The sequence below is a fragment of the Triticum aestivum genome, chromosome 1B, assembly GCF_018294505.1.
Source record: "Triticum aestivum cultivar Chinese Spring chromosome 1B, IWGSC CS RefSeq v2.1, whole genome shotgun sequence".
Taxonomy (NCBI): Eukaryota; Viridiplantae; Streptophyta; class Magnoliopsida; order Poales; family Poaceae; genus Triticum; species Triticum aestivum.
The window spans coordinates 29,492,610-29,507,895 of NC_057795.1; the positions used below are offsets into that span (position 1 = coordinate 29,492,610).

The 15,286-nt window shown below is 42.2% G+C and overlaps 1 protein-coding gene across 1 annotated transcript; it reads left to right on the top strand.

Annotated features, from left to right (window-relative positions):
• Nucleotides 1-802: 802 nt before the first annotated feature.
• LOC123076313 (uncharacterized) lies at nucleotides 803-3,620 on the top strand. Its single transcript, XM_044498632.1, has 8 exons — nucleotides 803-986; nucleotides 1,076-1,128; nucleotides 1,542-1,605; nucleotides 1,997-2,079; nucleotides 2,611-2,782; nucleotides 2,900-2,950; nucleotides 3,247-3,356; nucleotides 3,564-3,620. Exons 1-8 carry the CDS (start codon nucleotides 803-805, stop codon nucleotides 3,618-3,620), a joined length of 774 nt encoding a protein of 257 aa, XP_044354567.1.
• The last annotated feature ends 11,666 nt before the right edge of the window (nucleotides 3,621-15,286 follow it).

Consider the following 15,286-nt stretch of genomic DNA (forward strand, 5'->3'; position numbering starts at 1 on the left):
GAGTAGGAGAAGGAAAGGGGGTGGCGCCCCCTTGCCTAGTCCAATTTGGTCTCCTCCCTTGTGAGGGGCGTGCCAGCCCCTTATGGGCTGGTTAGCCTCCCTCCTATGGCCCATATGGCCCATATCTTTCCCCGGGGGGTTCCGGTGACCCCTCCGATACTCCAGTATGTACCCGATTCATTCCGGAACACTTTCGATGTCTGAATACCACCTTCCAATATATCAATCATTACCTATCGACCATTTCGAGACTCCTCGCATGTCCGTGATCTCATCCGGGACTCCAAACAACCTTCGATCACCAAAACACATAAGTCATATAATACATATCGTCATCGAACACTACTAGGGAAAAGCTTATACACAGAAACTTACCAGCAGCGCTGTTTAAAAACAGACGCTACTGCTAAATAGCAGTAGCGCTCTCTACAAAAGCGCGCTACTAATATCCCTTTAGCAGTAGCGCGCTAGGAGAGAACAACGCTACTACTAAAATTGCCAGGGCGTTGCCTCCAGACTAGGTATAGTAGTAGCGCTCTTTCCATAGACGCGCTACTGCTAAAGTACTTAGGAGTAGCGCGTTTTGCCAACACACGCTACTACTTACTGCTGCACCATCCACCTGATCCACTCCCACCCACCACCCTTCTCATTCCCTTCTCCTCACAGCCACCACGCCTCCTGCTCCCACACCGGCGCCGCCTCCTCCATCTCGCCAGCCTATCCCTCATCAACGCACAGCTCCTCCACCTTGCTGGATGTGACGCCCCCTCCCCCATCCCCCCAAACCCACAACCCCGCCATGGGGGCGCGTCCACGGCGGCTGCCCTTCCACGCCGTCTCTGCCCGCCCCCGCCGCTCCGCTGTCTCCTCCGTCTCCGCCTCCTTCCCGCAGCAGGCGCCGGGACCGGGCAATGGAGACGATGCCAACGGGCCCACCGGCGTGCCCATGCCCTTCTCCCGCGAATCCGCCATCACGCTGCCTCGTAAGGCCCACAATATGTTTGTTTTCTGCTTGGTGCTCGCTCGCTGCGGTTCTGCAGGTATAATATGATGTGCTTGCTTGTGAATGCAGGGCCACTAACGATCACAAATCTGATGGGGGAGGCCAGCGGGGAAGGCCTTAGGGTAAGTCTGTTTCTTGTAGGAAGTCTTGCAGCTAAGTGTTGAAAAAAAGTGGCATGTAAATCTGATTGATGAAAATTGCTGTATGCCATCAGAAGGCCGTTTGTTTGTCTGAATTCTTAAGCTATATGCACATGTTTAGATGTGCAATCAAGATTAAAGAGTTAGGGTCAGTAGATAATAGTAAGATTAACCCGTCAGGGTAAGTTTCCAAATGTAACTGAAAATTAAACTGCTGTATTATTTTCTTCAGTTGGTGAGGCAGTTCAAGATTAATCTGTGTCCTTGCACGGTTACCTTCAGTTGGTGTGCTAGTATTTTCAGCAATTTTTGCTGAGGTCAACACTAAGCATTTATATTTGCTTCTACAAATAACAGCAAGGGTGGTGGAAGTAGATGTGTGTTAAATCCTGCAGCACGTAGTTCTTCAGACACATAATGTTCAACTATCGGGGTCTCTTTGTCATGCCATCAAGAGTAGTAACATCATCAACATTTATGCTTCATGTTTGATTGCTGTTGGGATGTCTCTTTCCAATCTACTGGACCCTGTTTCACACACAAAATATTTTCACGGCCAAGCTGATTATCAACACCACCTTAAAATATTTGTGATGGCCTAATAGACTGCCTTCGGCAACCTAACCAAACAAATCGAAGAATCATCCATTACATTTATGTTACCATTCTTTGGACTAAAAAAAACCTTATAGCAACCATATGCCGCTTTGGTGTTACCACCATCCAAATTTTGTTCTTCAGATATGCAAAATTATTCATTGTTCATCAGTTGCTTAGGGGAACATGGTTACCTTGGTAAGTCATCTCTAGTGAATTAGGTGTTGAAAATGTTTTCTTATGTATGTTTCAGTGGGAAGTCCGATCATTTGCTGCTCAAAATCCGACAAATCGAAGGAGGAATGCGCGAGAAGCAATTCTATCATCAATGGCAAGGTTGGTCGTGTATTCCTATTCTTTGAGTTTTCTCTGTTTCAACCATACAATTCATCTAGCATACGGTATTACTATAGATACTACTTCAAAACCATGTACTCCTACTCACTATTTCTGTGTGTCATGTGTACTACCAACTTACTGATGTTTCTTTAATTCCCAGTCTACAAAATTCATGCTTGCTACTGTATGTTTGTGCCCCTAGCTTGCATGCTGATGTTGTATGTGCATGGTGGTGGCCTCCTTCCTATTGTTATTTTCTCCATATTGAGAATTGTTTTGTAAAAGATAATGAGATGGACGCAGTTAGGAGATGATGCTAGCAAGTTCAAACTCTCTTGAATGGATAGATCATAGTGCAGTTAGGAGAAGTGATGTTATGAATATATTGTATGCAAGTTTAGTGTGTATTAGAAAAAGTTCAGCATTATATTATATAGCAAATTCACTACACGGGGATTTGGCAAGCAGTTTTGTAAAAAAGTTTATGGCGATTTGCTCCGACATGATTTTGTGTGTGTATTTTGGCAGCTCAACAAGATGAACCATACAGGCGAGGAACCTCCCAGGCGCAGCAACTCCTCCGTCCAAGTTGAGCGCTGGGCGTCGTCCACCCTGTTGGCCACCAGGACGTACGAGGCGACGATTGGCAGTCTCGGTGGACCAGACGCCAACATGCCGATGAGGCTGAGAGCCACAAATAGGTAGCACCTAGTGATCCTGAGAACAGAGTGCTTCAGAATTCCGCAAATACTTCATGTGTAGTACAATTCATATCTGCACACCTTGGTAATTTGAACAGGCTTATGCCTTGCCGTAGGAACAATAAATTCAAGGTTTTGCAGGATCCAACGTGTCGCAAAGGCTGGCTGTGAGTAGAGTGTGAACTCATAGAGGATACGAATCATATCTCTTGTACCATCTGATCGTTTCATGGAACAACTAGCTAGTGCTCTGTTTTCTTGGGCTAGATGCCTAGAACAATACATGTAAATTTTAGTCACTGTAGTTTCCAACTCTGAACTGTATGCTAGTTTTTAATGATGTACTGTTACTCTGGCTGTCACTATTGATTCATGTGCATGTGCTAGAAATAAATAAAATACCCTACTAGATTTGGATGTGGACGCTAACTAACAAGTTTTCACTTTCCCGACATGGGCACAGGGTTGATTGACGCGGACTACTGCGGCCCGGTGGGCAGTGTGCTCTTCAACGACTCGGAGGTGGACTTGGCTGTGAAGACCGGCGACCGCGTCGCACGGATGATCATCCAGGTAATCTCGACGCCGGAGGTCGCCGAGGAGGAGGACCTCGACGCCACAGTTCGGGGGGGAGGTCCACCTACGTCTAAACTCCAAGTCTAGGTAGATACATCTAGAGAAGTGGTTTGTTTAGGTTGATGGAAAGCTAGGGAAAGTACCCACCTTTCAATGATAGTTGTGTGTGTATGATCTGGGATGTCGTGATTTCTTCCTGTTCAGATGTTCACTATTGTATCTATGAATGCTTCAAGTGTTAAAGATGGTTCTGTGACCTGAGCTTATTTTTCATTGGACGTGTCTCTGATGGAAGCAACTGCATCTAACTTTTATTTTTTTTAATTCGCAATTACTTAGTAGTAGTGTGGGAAACAACAACTCTCTACTAGTATTTAGGATAGCAGTAGCGCACAGGAGAAGCGCGCTATAGCTATTAGCAGTAGCAAGCTTTTGTTAAGTGTGTTGCTGCTACACTTGTGTAGCAGTAGCGCTGGTGAGCACGCTCTACTGCTACGTGTTAGCTGTAGCGCCTTATTAGTAGCGCCGGTCCCCGCGCTACTGATACACCTAAAACCCGCACTGCTGCTAGCCTTTTCCCTAGTAGTGGAACGTTAAGCGTGCGGACCCTGCGGGTTAGAGAACTATATAGCCATGACCAAGACACCTCTCTGATTAATAACCAATAGCGGAACCTGGATGCTCATATTGGTTCTCATATATTCTACAAAGATCTTTATCGGTCGATGCTACCTCTTAAGCTTGCGTTGGTTTTCCCTTGAAGAGGAAAGGGTGATGTAGCAAAGTAGCGTAAGTATTTCCCTCAGTTTTGAGAACCAAGGTATGAATCTAGTAGGAGGCAACGCACAAGTCACTGAATACCTGCACAAACAATCAACAACTTGCACCCAACGCGATAAAGGGGTTGTCAATCCCTTCACGGTCATTTGCAAAAGTGAGATCTGATAGATATAGACAAACGACAAAGTAAATATTTTTGGTATTTTTGGTTTATAGATCGGAAAGTAAAAGATTGCAAAATAGTAGATCAGAAACTAGTAAGATGTAAAAGAGAACTTGTATAACGGAAAAGAGACCCGGGGGGCATAGGTTTCACTAGTGGCTTCTCTCAAGATAGCAAATATTATGATGGATGAACAAATTACTGCCGAGCAATTGATAGAAAAGCGCATAGTTATGACAATATCTAAGGCAATGATCATGAACATAGGCATCACGTCCGTGTCAAGTAGACCGAAACGATTCTGCATCTACTACTATTACTCCACACATCGACCGCTATCCAACATGCATCTAGTCTTCAAAAAAAAGTTTAATATTGACATAAAAACAATAATACTTCAAGCATACTAACAAAGCAATCATGTCTTCTCAAAGTAACATGGCCAAAGAAAGCTATCCCTACAAAATTATATAGTCTGGCTATGCTCTATCTTCATCACACAAAATATTTAAATCATGCACAACCCCGATTTTAGCCAAGCAATTGTTTCATACTTCAGTACTCTCAAACTTTTTCAACTTTCACGCAATACATAAGCGTGAGCCATGGACATAACACTATAGGTGGATAGAATGGTGGTTGTGGAGAAGACAAAAAGGAGGAAGATAGTCTCACATCAACTAGGTGTATCAACAGACTATGGAGATGCCCATCAATAGATATCAATGTGAGTGAGTAGGGATTGCCATGCAACGGATGCACTAGAGCTATAAGTGTATGAAAGCTCAAAAAGAAACTAAGTGTATGTGCATCCAACTTGCTTGATCATGAAGACCTAGGGAAATTTGAGGAAGCCCATCATTGGAATATACAAGCCAAGTTCTATAATGAAAATTTCCACTAGTATATGAAAGTGACAAAATAGGAGACTCTCTATCATGAAGATCATGGTGCTACTTTGAAGCACAAGTGTGGAAAAGGATAGTAACATTGCCCCTTCTCTCTTTTTCTCTCATCTTTTTGGGCATTCTCTTTTTTATGGCCTCTTTTTTTCCGTCCGGAGTCTCATCCCGACTTGTGGGGGAATCATAGTCTCCATCATCCTTTCCTCACATGGGACAATGCTCTAATAATGAAGATCATCACACTTTTATTTACTTACAACTGAAGAATTACAATACTTAGAACAAAATATGACTATGTTAATGCCTCCGGCGGTGTACCAGGATGTGCAATAAATCAAGAGTGACATGTATGAAAGAATTATGAACGGTGGATTTGCCATAGATACGATGTCAACTACATGATCATACAAATCAATATGACAATGATGGAGCGTGTCATAATAAACGGAGCGGTGGAAAGTTGCATGGCAATATATCTTGGAATGGCTATGGAAATGCCATAATAGGTAGGTATGGTGGCTGTTTTGAGGAAGGTATATGGTGGGTGTATGGTACCGATGAAAGTTGCACGTCACAAGAGATGCTAGCAATGGTGGAAGGGTGAGAGTGCGTATAATCCATGGACTCAACATTAGTCATAAAGAACTCACATACTTATTGCAAAAATCTTTTAGTCATCAAAACAAAGTACTATACGCATGCTCCTAGGGGAAGGGTTGGTAGGAGGTAACTATCGCACGATCCCGACCTCCACACAAAGGAAGACAATCAAAAATTAAATCATGCTCCAACTTCATCACATAACAGTTCACCATGCGTGCATGCTACGGGAATCACAAACTTTAACACAAGTATCTCTCAAATTCATAACTACTCCACTGGCATGACTCTAATATCACCATCTTCATATCTCTAAACAATCATAAATAATCAAACTTCTCATAGTATTCAATGCACTTTATATGAAAGTTTTTATTATATCCATCTTGGATGCCCATCATATTAGGACTAGTTTTGTAACCCAAGCAAATTACCATGCTGTTCTAAAAGACTCTCAAAATAATATAAGTGAAGCATGAGAGTTCAACAACTTCTATAAAATAAAGCCACCGCCATCCGCTAAAAAGATATAAGTGAAGTACTAGAGCAATATTGCCTAGCTTAAAAGATATAAGTGAAGCACATAGAGTATTATAAATCACGATTCATGCGTGTCTCTCCCAAAATGTGTGTACAGAAAGGATGATTTGGTAAACTAAAAATCAAAGACTCAAATCATACAAGACGCTCCAAGCAAAACACATATCATGTGGTGAATAAAAATATAGCCTCAAGTAAAGTTGTCGATACACGAAGACGAAAGAGAGGATGCCTTCCGAGGCATCGCCAAGCTTAGGCTTTTGGCTGTCCTTGAATATTACCTTGGGGTGCCTTGGGCATCCCCAAGCTTAGGCTCTTGCCACTCCTTATTCCATAGTCCATCAAATACTTACCCAAAACTTGAAAACTTCACAACAAAAAAACTCGACAGAAAATCTCATAAGCTCTGTTAGTATAAGAAAATAAATCACCACTTTAAGGTACTGGTGCAAACTCATTATTCGTTTATATTGGTGTAATATATACTGTATTCTAACTTTTCCATGGTTTATACCCCCCGATACTACCCATAGATTCATCAAAATAAGCAAACAACACGCGAAAAATAGAATCTGTCAAAAATAGAATAGTCTGTAGTAATCTGTAACTCTCGAATACTTCTGTAACTCCAAAAATCCGTCAACATTAAGAAAACCTGAGAAATTTGTGTGCCAATCAAGAGGAAAATAAATCAGATCAAAAGAATGTTTCTGTGAATTTTCAAAACTAATTTACTAGGCGTAAAAGTTTCTGGTTTTCAGCAGGATCAACACAACTATCATCGTAAGCTATCCTAAAGGTTCTACTTGTCACAAACACTAACTAAAACATAGAACCACATCTAACCGGAGGCTAAAAGCATTATTTATTACTAAACAGGAACAAAAATCAAAGAACAAAAATAAAATTGGGTTGCCTCCCAACAAGCGCTATCGTTTAACGCCCTTAGCTAGACATAAAAACATGAATAGATCTAAGTATTGACATCTTTGGTATGCAATCCATAAGTGGCTCTCATGATAGATTCATATGGTAATTTAATTTTCTTCCTAGGAAAGTGTTCCATGCCTTTCCTTAACGGAAATTGGAATCTAATGTTCCCTTCTTTCATATCAATAATTGCACCAATCGTTCTAAGGAAAGGTCTACCAAGAATAATAGGGCATGTAGGATTGCAATATATATCAAGAACAATGAAATCTATGGGCATATAATTCCCATTTGCAATAATAAGAACATCATTAATACTTCCCATAGGTTTCTTAATAGTGGAATCCGCAAGATGCAAATTGGAAGAACAATCATCAAATTCATGGAAACCTAACACATCACACAAAGTTTTGGAATCGTGGAAACACTAGCACCCAAATCACACGAAGCATAGCATTCATAATCTTTAATATTAATCTTAATAGTATGTTACCACTCATCATAAAGTTTTCTAGGGATAGAAACTTCTAATTCAACCTTTTCTTCAAAAGATTGCATCATAGCATCAACAATATGTTTATTAAAAGCTTTGTTTTGATTATAAGCATGAGGAGAATTTAACGGATTGCAACAAGGAAATACAATCTATTAAAGAACAATTATCATAATTAAATTCCTTGAAATCCAAAAGAGTGGGTTCATTGCTACTTAAAGTCTTGACCTCTCCAATCCCACTTTTATCAATTTTTGCATCTAGATCTAAAAACTCCGAATCATTGGGACGCCTTTTAACTAAAGTTGACTCATCTCTAGTACCATCTTTATCAAGATTCATATTGGAAAACAAAGATTTAATAGGAGTGATAACCCGCAAGTATAGGGGATCGCAACAGTTTTTGAGGGTAGAGTATTCAACCCAGATTTATTGATTCGACACAAGGGGGGCCAAAGAATATTCTCAAGTGTTAGCAGTTGAGTTGTCAATTCAGCCACACCTGGATAACTTAATATCTGCAGCAAAGTAATTAGTAGCAAAGTAGTATGGAAGTAACGGTAACAGTGGCAAAAGTAACAGTAGCAGTTTTGTAGTAATTGTAATAGTGGCAACGGTAAAGTAACTAAGCAAAGAGTAATATGTGAAAACCTCATAGGCATTGGATCAGTGATGGATAATTATGTCGGATGTGATTCCTCATGCAATAGTTATAACATAGGGTGACACAGAACTAGCTCCAATTTATCAATGTAATATAGCCATGTATTCCGAATATAGTCATACGTGCTTATGGAAAAGAACTTGCATGACATCGTTTGTCCTACCCTCCCGTGGCAGCGAGGTCCTATTGGAAACTAAGGGATATTAAGGCCTCCTTTTAATAGAGTACCGGACCAAAGCATTAACACTTAGTGAATACATGAACTCCTCAAACTACAGTCATCGCCGGTAAGTATCCTGATTATTGTCACTTTGGGGTTAACGGATCATAACACATAATAGGTGACTATAGACTTGCAAGATAGGATCAAGAACTAACATATATTCATGAAAACATAATAGGTTCAGATCTTAAATCATGGCACTCGGGCCCTAGTGACAAGCATTAAACATAGCAAAGTCATAGCAATATCAATCTCAGAACATAGTGGATACTAGGGATCAAACCCTAACAAAACTAACTCGATTACATGCTAAATCTCATCTAACCCATCACCATCAAGGAAGCCTATGATGGAATTACTCACGCACGGCAGTGAGCATCATGAACTTGGTGATGGAGGATGGTTGATGATGACGATGGCAACGGATTCCCCTCTCTGGAGCCCCGAACGGACTCCAGAACAGCCCTCCCGGGAGAGTTTAGGACTTGACGGCAGCTTCGTATCGTAAAACGAGATGAATCCTTCTCTCTAAAAAATTTCTCCCCGAACGTGAATATATGGAGTTGGAGTTGAGGTCGGTGGGGCTCCAGGGGGCCACGAGGCAGGGGGCGCCCTAGGGGCACGCCCCCACCCTCATGGACAGGGTGTGGGCCCCCTGGCCTTGATTCTTTTGCCAGTATTTTTTATTAATTCCAAAAATAACTTTCGTGGAGTTTTAGGTCATTCCGAGAAATTTTATTTCTGCACAAAAATAATACCATGGCAGTTCTACTGAAAACAGCGTCAGTCCGGGTTAGTTTCATTCAGATCATGTAAGTTAGAGTCCAAAACAAGGGCAAACATGTTTGGAAAAGTAGATACGACGGAGATGTATCAACTCCCCCAAGCTTAAACCTTTGCTTGTCCTCAAGCAAATTAGTTGATAAACTGGAAGTGATAAAGAAAAACTTTTACAAACTCTGTTTGCTCTTGTTGCTGTAAATATGTAAAGCTGGCATTCAAGTTTTCAGCAAAGATTATGAACTAACCATATTCACAATAACACTTAGGTCTCATGTTTACTCCTATCAATGGCATGATCAACTAGCGAGCAATAATAATAAAACTCGGATGACAACACTTTCTCAAAACAATCATAATATGATATAACAAGATGGTATCTCGCTAGCCCTTTCTGAGACCGCAAAACATAAATATAGAGCACCTTTAAAGATCAAGGACTGACTAAACATTGCAATTCATGGTAAAATAGATCTAGTCATAGTCATACTCAATATAAACTAATAGTAATGCATGCAAATGACGGCGGTGCTCTCCAACTGGTGCTTTTTAAGAAGATGACGATGAATCCACATAAAAGTAAATAGATAGGCCCTTCACAGAGGGAAGCAGGGATTTGTAGAGGTGCCAGAGCTCGATCTTTGATACAGAGATAATAATATTTTGGGTGGTATACTTTCATTGTCAACATAACAACCAAGAGATCTCGATATCTTCCATGCTACACACATTATAGGTGGTTCCCAAACAGAATGGTAAAGTTTATACTCCCCCTCCACCAACAAGCATCAATCCATGGCTTGCCTGAAACAACGGGTGCCTCCAACTAACAACAATCCTGGGGGAGTTTTGTTTGCAATTATTTTGATTTGATTTGAGCAAGGGACTGGGCATCCCGGTGACCAGCCATTTTCTTGTGAGTGAGGAGCGGAGTCCACTCCTCTTGAAATAACCCGCCTAGCATGGAAGATACAGACAGCCCTAGTTGATACATGAGTTGTTCGAGCATACAAAAAAGAATTTCATTTGAAGGTTTGGAGTTTGGCACATACAAATTTACTTGGAACAGCAGGTAGATACCGCATATCGGAAGGTATGGTGGACTCATATGGAATAACTTTCAGGTTTATGGAAGTGGATGCACAAGCAGTATTCCCACTTAGTACAAGTGAAGGCTAGAAAAAGACTGGGAAGCGACCAACTAGAGAGCGACAACAGTCATGAACATGCATTAAAATGAATAGACATTGAGGTCAAGCATGAGTAGGATATAATACACCATGAACATAAATATCGTGAAGGCTATGATAATTTTGTTTCACCTACATGCATGAACATGTGCCAAGTCAAGCCACTCGAATCATTCAAAGGAGGATACCACCCTATCATACCACATCACAACCATTTTAATAGCATGTTGGCACGCAAGGTAAACCATTATAAACTCCTAGCTAATTGAGAATGGCTTAAGCAACTATAATCTCTAATTGTCATTGCAAATATGTTTATTCATAATAAGCTGAATCGGGAACGATGAACTTATCATATTTACAAAAACAAGATAGGTCGAGTTCATACCAGCTCCTCTTATCTCAATCATTTCATCATATAGCGTCATTATTGCCTTGCACTTGCACGACCAAACGATGTGGATGATAATAATAGTGCATGTGCATTGGACTAAGATGGAATCTGCAAGCATTCAATTCAAGGGAGAAGACAAAGTAATATGGGCTCTTGGTTAAATCAATTAATAATGCATAAAAGAGCCACTCAACAATTTCATCATGGTCTTCTCCTCTCGACCCCCAAAGAAAAGAAAAGGAAATAAAACTATTTACACGGGAAATCTCCCAACAAGCAAAAAAAGAACGAGAAATATTTTTGGTTTTCTTTTAATTACTACTACTACAAGCATGGAAAGTAAACTAGCTAAAATCTATTACTATTTTTTTTCTTAAGGTTACTCACACACACAAGAAGAAAGCAAGAAAATAAAATAAACTAGCATGTATAGTACAATGAAAAAGTATGAGCACCGACAACTAGAATGAGTGTGTGAACATGAATGTAATGTCGGTGAGAAATACGTACTCCCCCAAGCTTAGGCTTTTTCCTTAAGTTGGTCTACACCCATGGAGCAGAGCTACTCTCTCCGGTGTATTCAGGAGTGTCATCTGAGTACCACTGGTTGGCGATCTCCTCCGGATCCCACTGATAAAAGGACTGTCGATAAGGGTCAAGTGGTGGTTCCGGCTTAGGCTCAGGAGCTAGTGTCTGGCTCCGGTGTGCGTAAGCGGCCTCTCGCAAGACAAGGTATGTGCCTGAAGATAAGTCAAACAAAGAGGGTGCAGGCAAGATAATAGTCTCACACTACTAGGGAAAACCCTATACATAGAACTTTAGCAGTAGCGTGGGTCAGAAAAGCACGTTGGTGCTAATTAGCAGTAGCGCGCCAGAGGAAACTGCGCTGCAGATAAAGATCTAGCAGCAGCGCGTCTTGCTGAACACACGTTACTACTAAAATTCCCACGGGTTAGCCCATAGGCTACACATAGTAGTAGCGATCTATGACGAACCGCGCTACCGCTACGTCATTTGTAGCAGCGCGTTTTAATATAAACTCGTTGCTGCTAAAGGTTATAAAATTAAATGGAAAGAGAATGGAAAGGTAATTGAAAATGAAAGAAATAGAATAAGGTGAAAGGAAACAAATAAAATGTGAAGAAAACTAAATGGAAAAGGGAAAGAAGAGAAAGGAGTTGCGGTAGCGTGTATCAGAGAACGCGTTGTAGCTAAGATAGCACCAGTGCTTTTCCCGGAACGCGCTACTGCTACTTCTGACTTAACCACGGGGTTCGTCCTTCCCCACGCCACTTTCCCCCAAATCCAACTCTCTCCACTCTCGCCGCTGTCGTCGCCCGTCAGCCGTCGCGCGCTCTCCGCACCCTCTACGCCGCCCCCACCCCCGACCTCAACGCCGCCCCCGCCCCCGACCTCAACGCCGCCTCGGACGCCGCCCCGACCCTAGATTCAACGCCGCCCCCGCCCCCGCCCCCGACCTCAACGCCGCCCCGGACGCCGCCCCGACCTCGACGCCGCCCTGCCCCTCCCTCGTCGCAGTCACCCGAGGTGAGCACGCCCGCTCCTCCCTCTCCCCTACCTCTGCCTAGGGTTTCTTTATATTTTAGTTGCATATTAAGTTTATTTTTATTTATAGTAAGTTTATTTTAGTTGCATATTAAGAACTAGGTACTAATTAGGTAGTAGAATATTTTTATTTATATTAAGTTTATTATTAGTAAGAACTAGTTGAATTAATAGAACTAGTTCGTAAGAACTTGTTTATATTTTTTAGTTAAAGCAATTTTTCCCGCCTCGATGTCGACGATGCCTATCCCGCATCCTCGTCGTCGAGTCAGCAGAGGACGACACCTGCTTGACCAGATCGTCCATGTCTGGGACTGGGCTCGGCCGGGGTGGTACTGGGAGGCGCTACCTACCGGGGGGCGTAGGTTGGTGAGGAGCCAGCCTGTCGTTGACCCGAACCTTCTTTGGTGACGGTCGCATGGGCCAGTGACGATCGAGAGGCTCGAGGACTCCGCGGAGGTGGTGCGTCACCGTGTCAGTGAAGATGATGCGCACGTCCGTCGCTACTTCTTTGCGTTGGAGCGCAGGCCGTTCTCCAATACCTGGCAGGTTCTCCGGGGATCTCACTGGAGCTATGATACCATGATGGTTCCTTCTCTGTGGATGTCCACCGCCCGCGCCGATACCCGTCGTGTGCTAGGGTTTTAGTTGTATTAGTGATGTTATATGTATGACACTATTCGTGATGTATTAGTGATAATATTAGACGATGTATGGACGTATGAGATGATTTACTTTTGCTTATTGAATGCATGCTAATTTGAGTCCTATAAGATATTTTGAAATGTATATCTTGTGTTGCTCAATATCCAAGTGGCACGTCATGTTTGCAGGTTACACCTCCGAGTGGCCTATGTTTTGCTGGAGTGTTGATTCATTTCCGTTCCGGCAAATTTCAGGCGCTCGATATGTCCTATTTTAGCAAAGGTCATGCCAGATTTTTCCGTGAATTTTGGCATGACTTGTGCCAGAATATGTAGGAAATATCGAGTGCCCTGGATTTGTGTGTTGAGTATCTTGGTAGTTGTCTTCGATCGATTTTCAATTAATGTTTTAACTATGAACATAGGAAATGTCTGACGACGAAAAGGATTTTTGGTATTTGCAAATACTGCGAAGACGAGCGCAGCCTGTGCGACGGAATCTTCCTAGATGATGATAGGCGCTTCAGCATCAAGCTGGACGAGAACTTCGAAGTGGATACAGTAAGTCACAGCGACAAGTCTTTTTTCGTAATCAAGCATGACATCTGCTTCATTTGCTTCCACTTATATTTTTTTTACTATTCTACTAGCGTATCCCCTGCCATGCAAGAATTTTTGTATTGGATAAGATAGGTTTCAGTCATAGTATGGAGGAAAAGAAAGTTTACTTGAAAACTGAGCATGGTTATATTTTCCATGTAAAATTGTACAATTCAGACGACTACACCTATTTTGGATGCAAAACATGGCGAGCACTATGCAAGACTTATGCATTTGAGCCTGATATGGTTATCACCTTTGATATTCGTCCGAAAGATGATATTGAAGGTAATACCGACATCTGGGTCGATGTGCAGACGCCTCCAGTTATACCATTATGTAAGTTTCTCAACCATATTTATGTCTTTGATCGATATTGTTTATTCAAAAATAGTTGACAACTAATTTGTATTGTCAGCTTATTTCGGTGCAAGCAAACATGTCCAGTGCTTGGTAGACTGGACCGTATACTGTCCTGGGGCTGAACTCAACTGCGAGGAGCTCAGTCATTATGTTTCATGGCTTGAGGATCTTGATATTGTCAAGAAAAATTTTCTTCCTGCATTTAGAAATGTTAGTACTGAAAATGTGCGACCAATAGTGTTTGTAATGAACTACGGTCACATCTATTTAGGAAGGATGGTAAGATTTTTACTATTTGTCATCAGTGCATCTTTTCCATACATTATTTTCGAAACTAAACTTCATTGCTAAGTATGTTAACATACGATGTTCTTCAACAGGGACTCCCGATGAATGTTGTGCCTTATGGGATCGAGACTAAAGGTACCATGAGTATTATCAGCTTACGGCCAAGATATCCTACAGATTATGTCGGGGATATACCCCGCGGTGTAAACCGGCCGGAAGTTAACCCGGCTGGACTAGGCGGTTTATTTGAGACCTCGCTGACACTTGGCGGTTCATCGGCGACCCGTTTGGACCTGGCGGTTCACGACTCATTGGTAATCCGGCAGGCGGGTGCGAGGAGCGACAAGACCTGGTGGCCCAACGGGCGGTTCATGAAGGCCGGTTCATACTATGGTGGGCCGGTTTAAGAGGAAAGGCATAAGGAATATTTGTCTTACAAGGAGTTAAGACCTAGGCTTGTATCCGGTTTGTATTAGAGATAGACTAGTCCTAATCCTAATAGGACTCCACATGTAACCCGCCCCTTCAGCATATATAAGGAGGGGCAGGGCTTCCCAAAGAGGGATGAGTTACGAGCAAGAAACAATCTCTAGGGCTAGATACAACTAGAGGAGAGCCGGTTTACGGCGACTCCCTCGTGATGATAATGAGATCTAGCCTCAAACAGCATGTAGGGTTTTTACCGGATGATGTTTCCCGGGGCCCGAAGCTGTCTAAATCCCTGTCTTGTGTTGCGTCTCTCGATTCCTCTCAACCCCTCTCAAGCTACCACATAGATGCGTTGGCCTCGCGACTAAGTCCTGG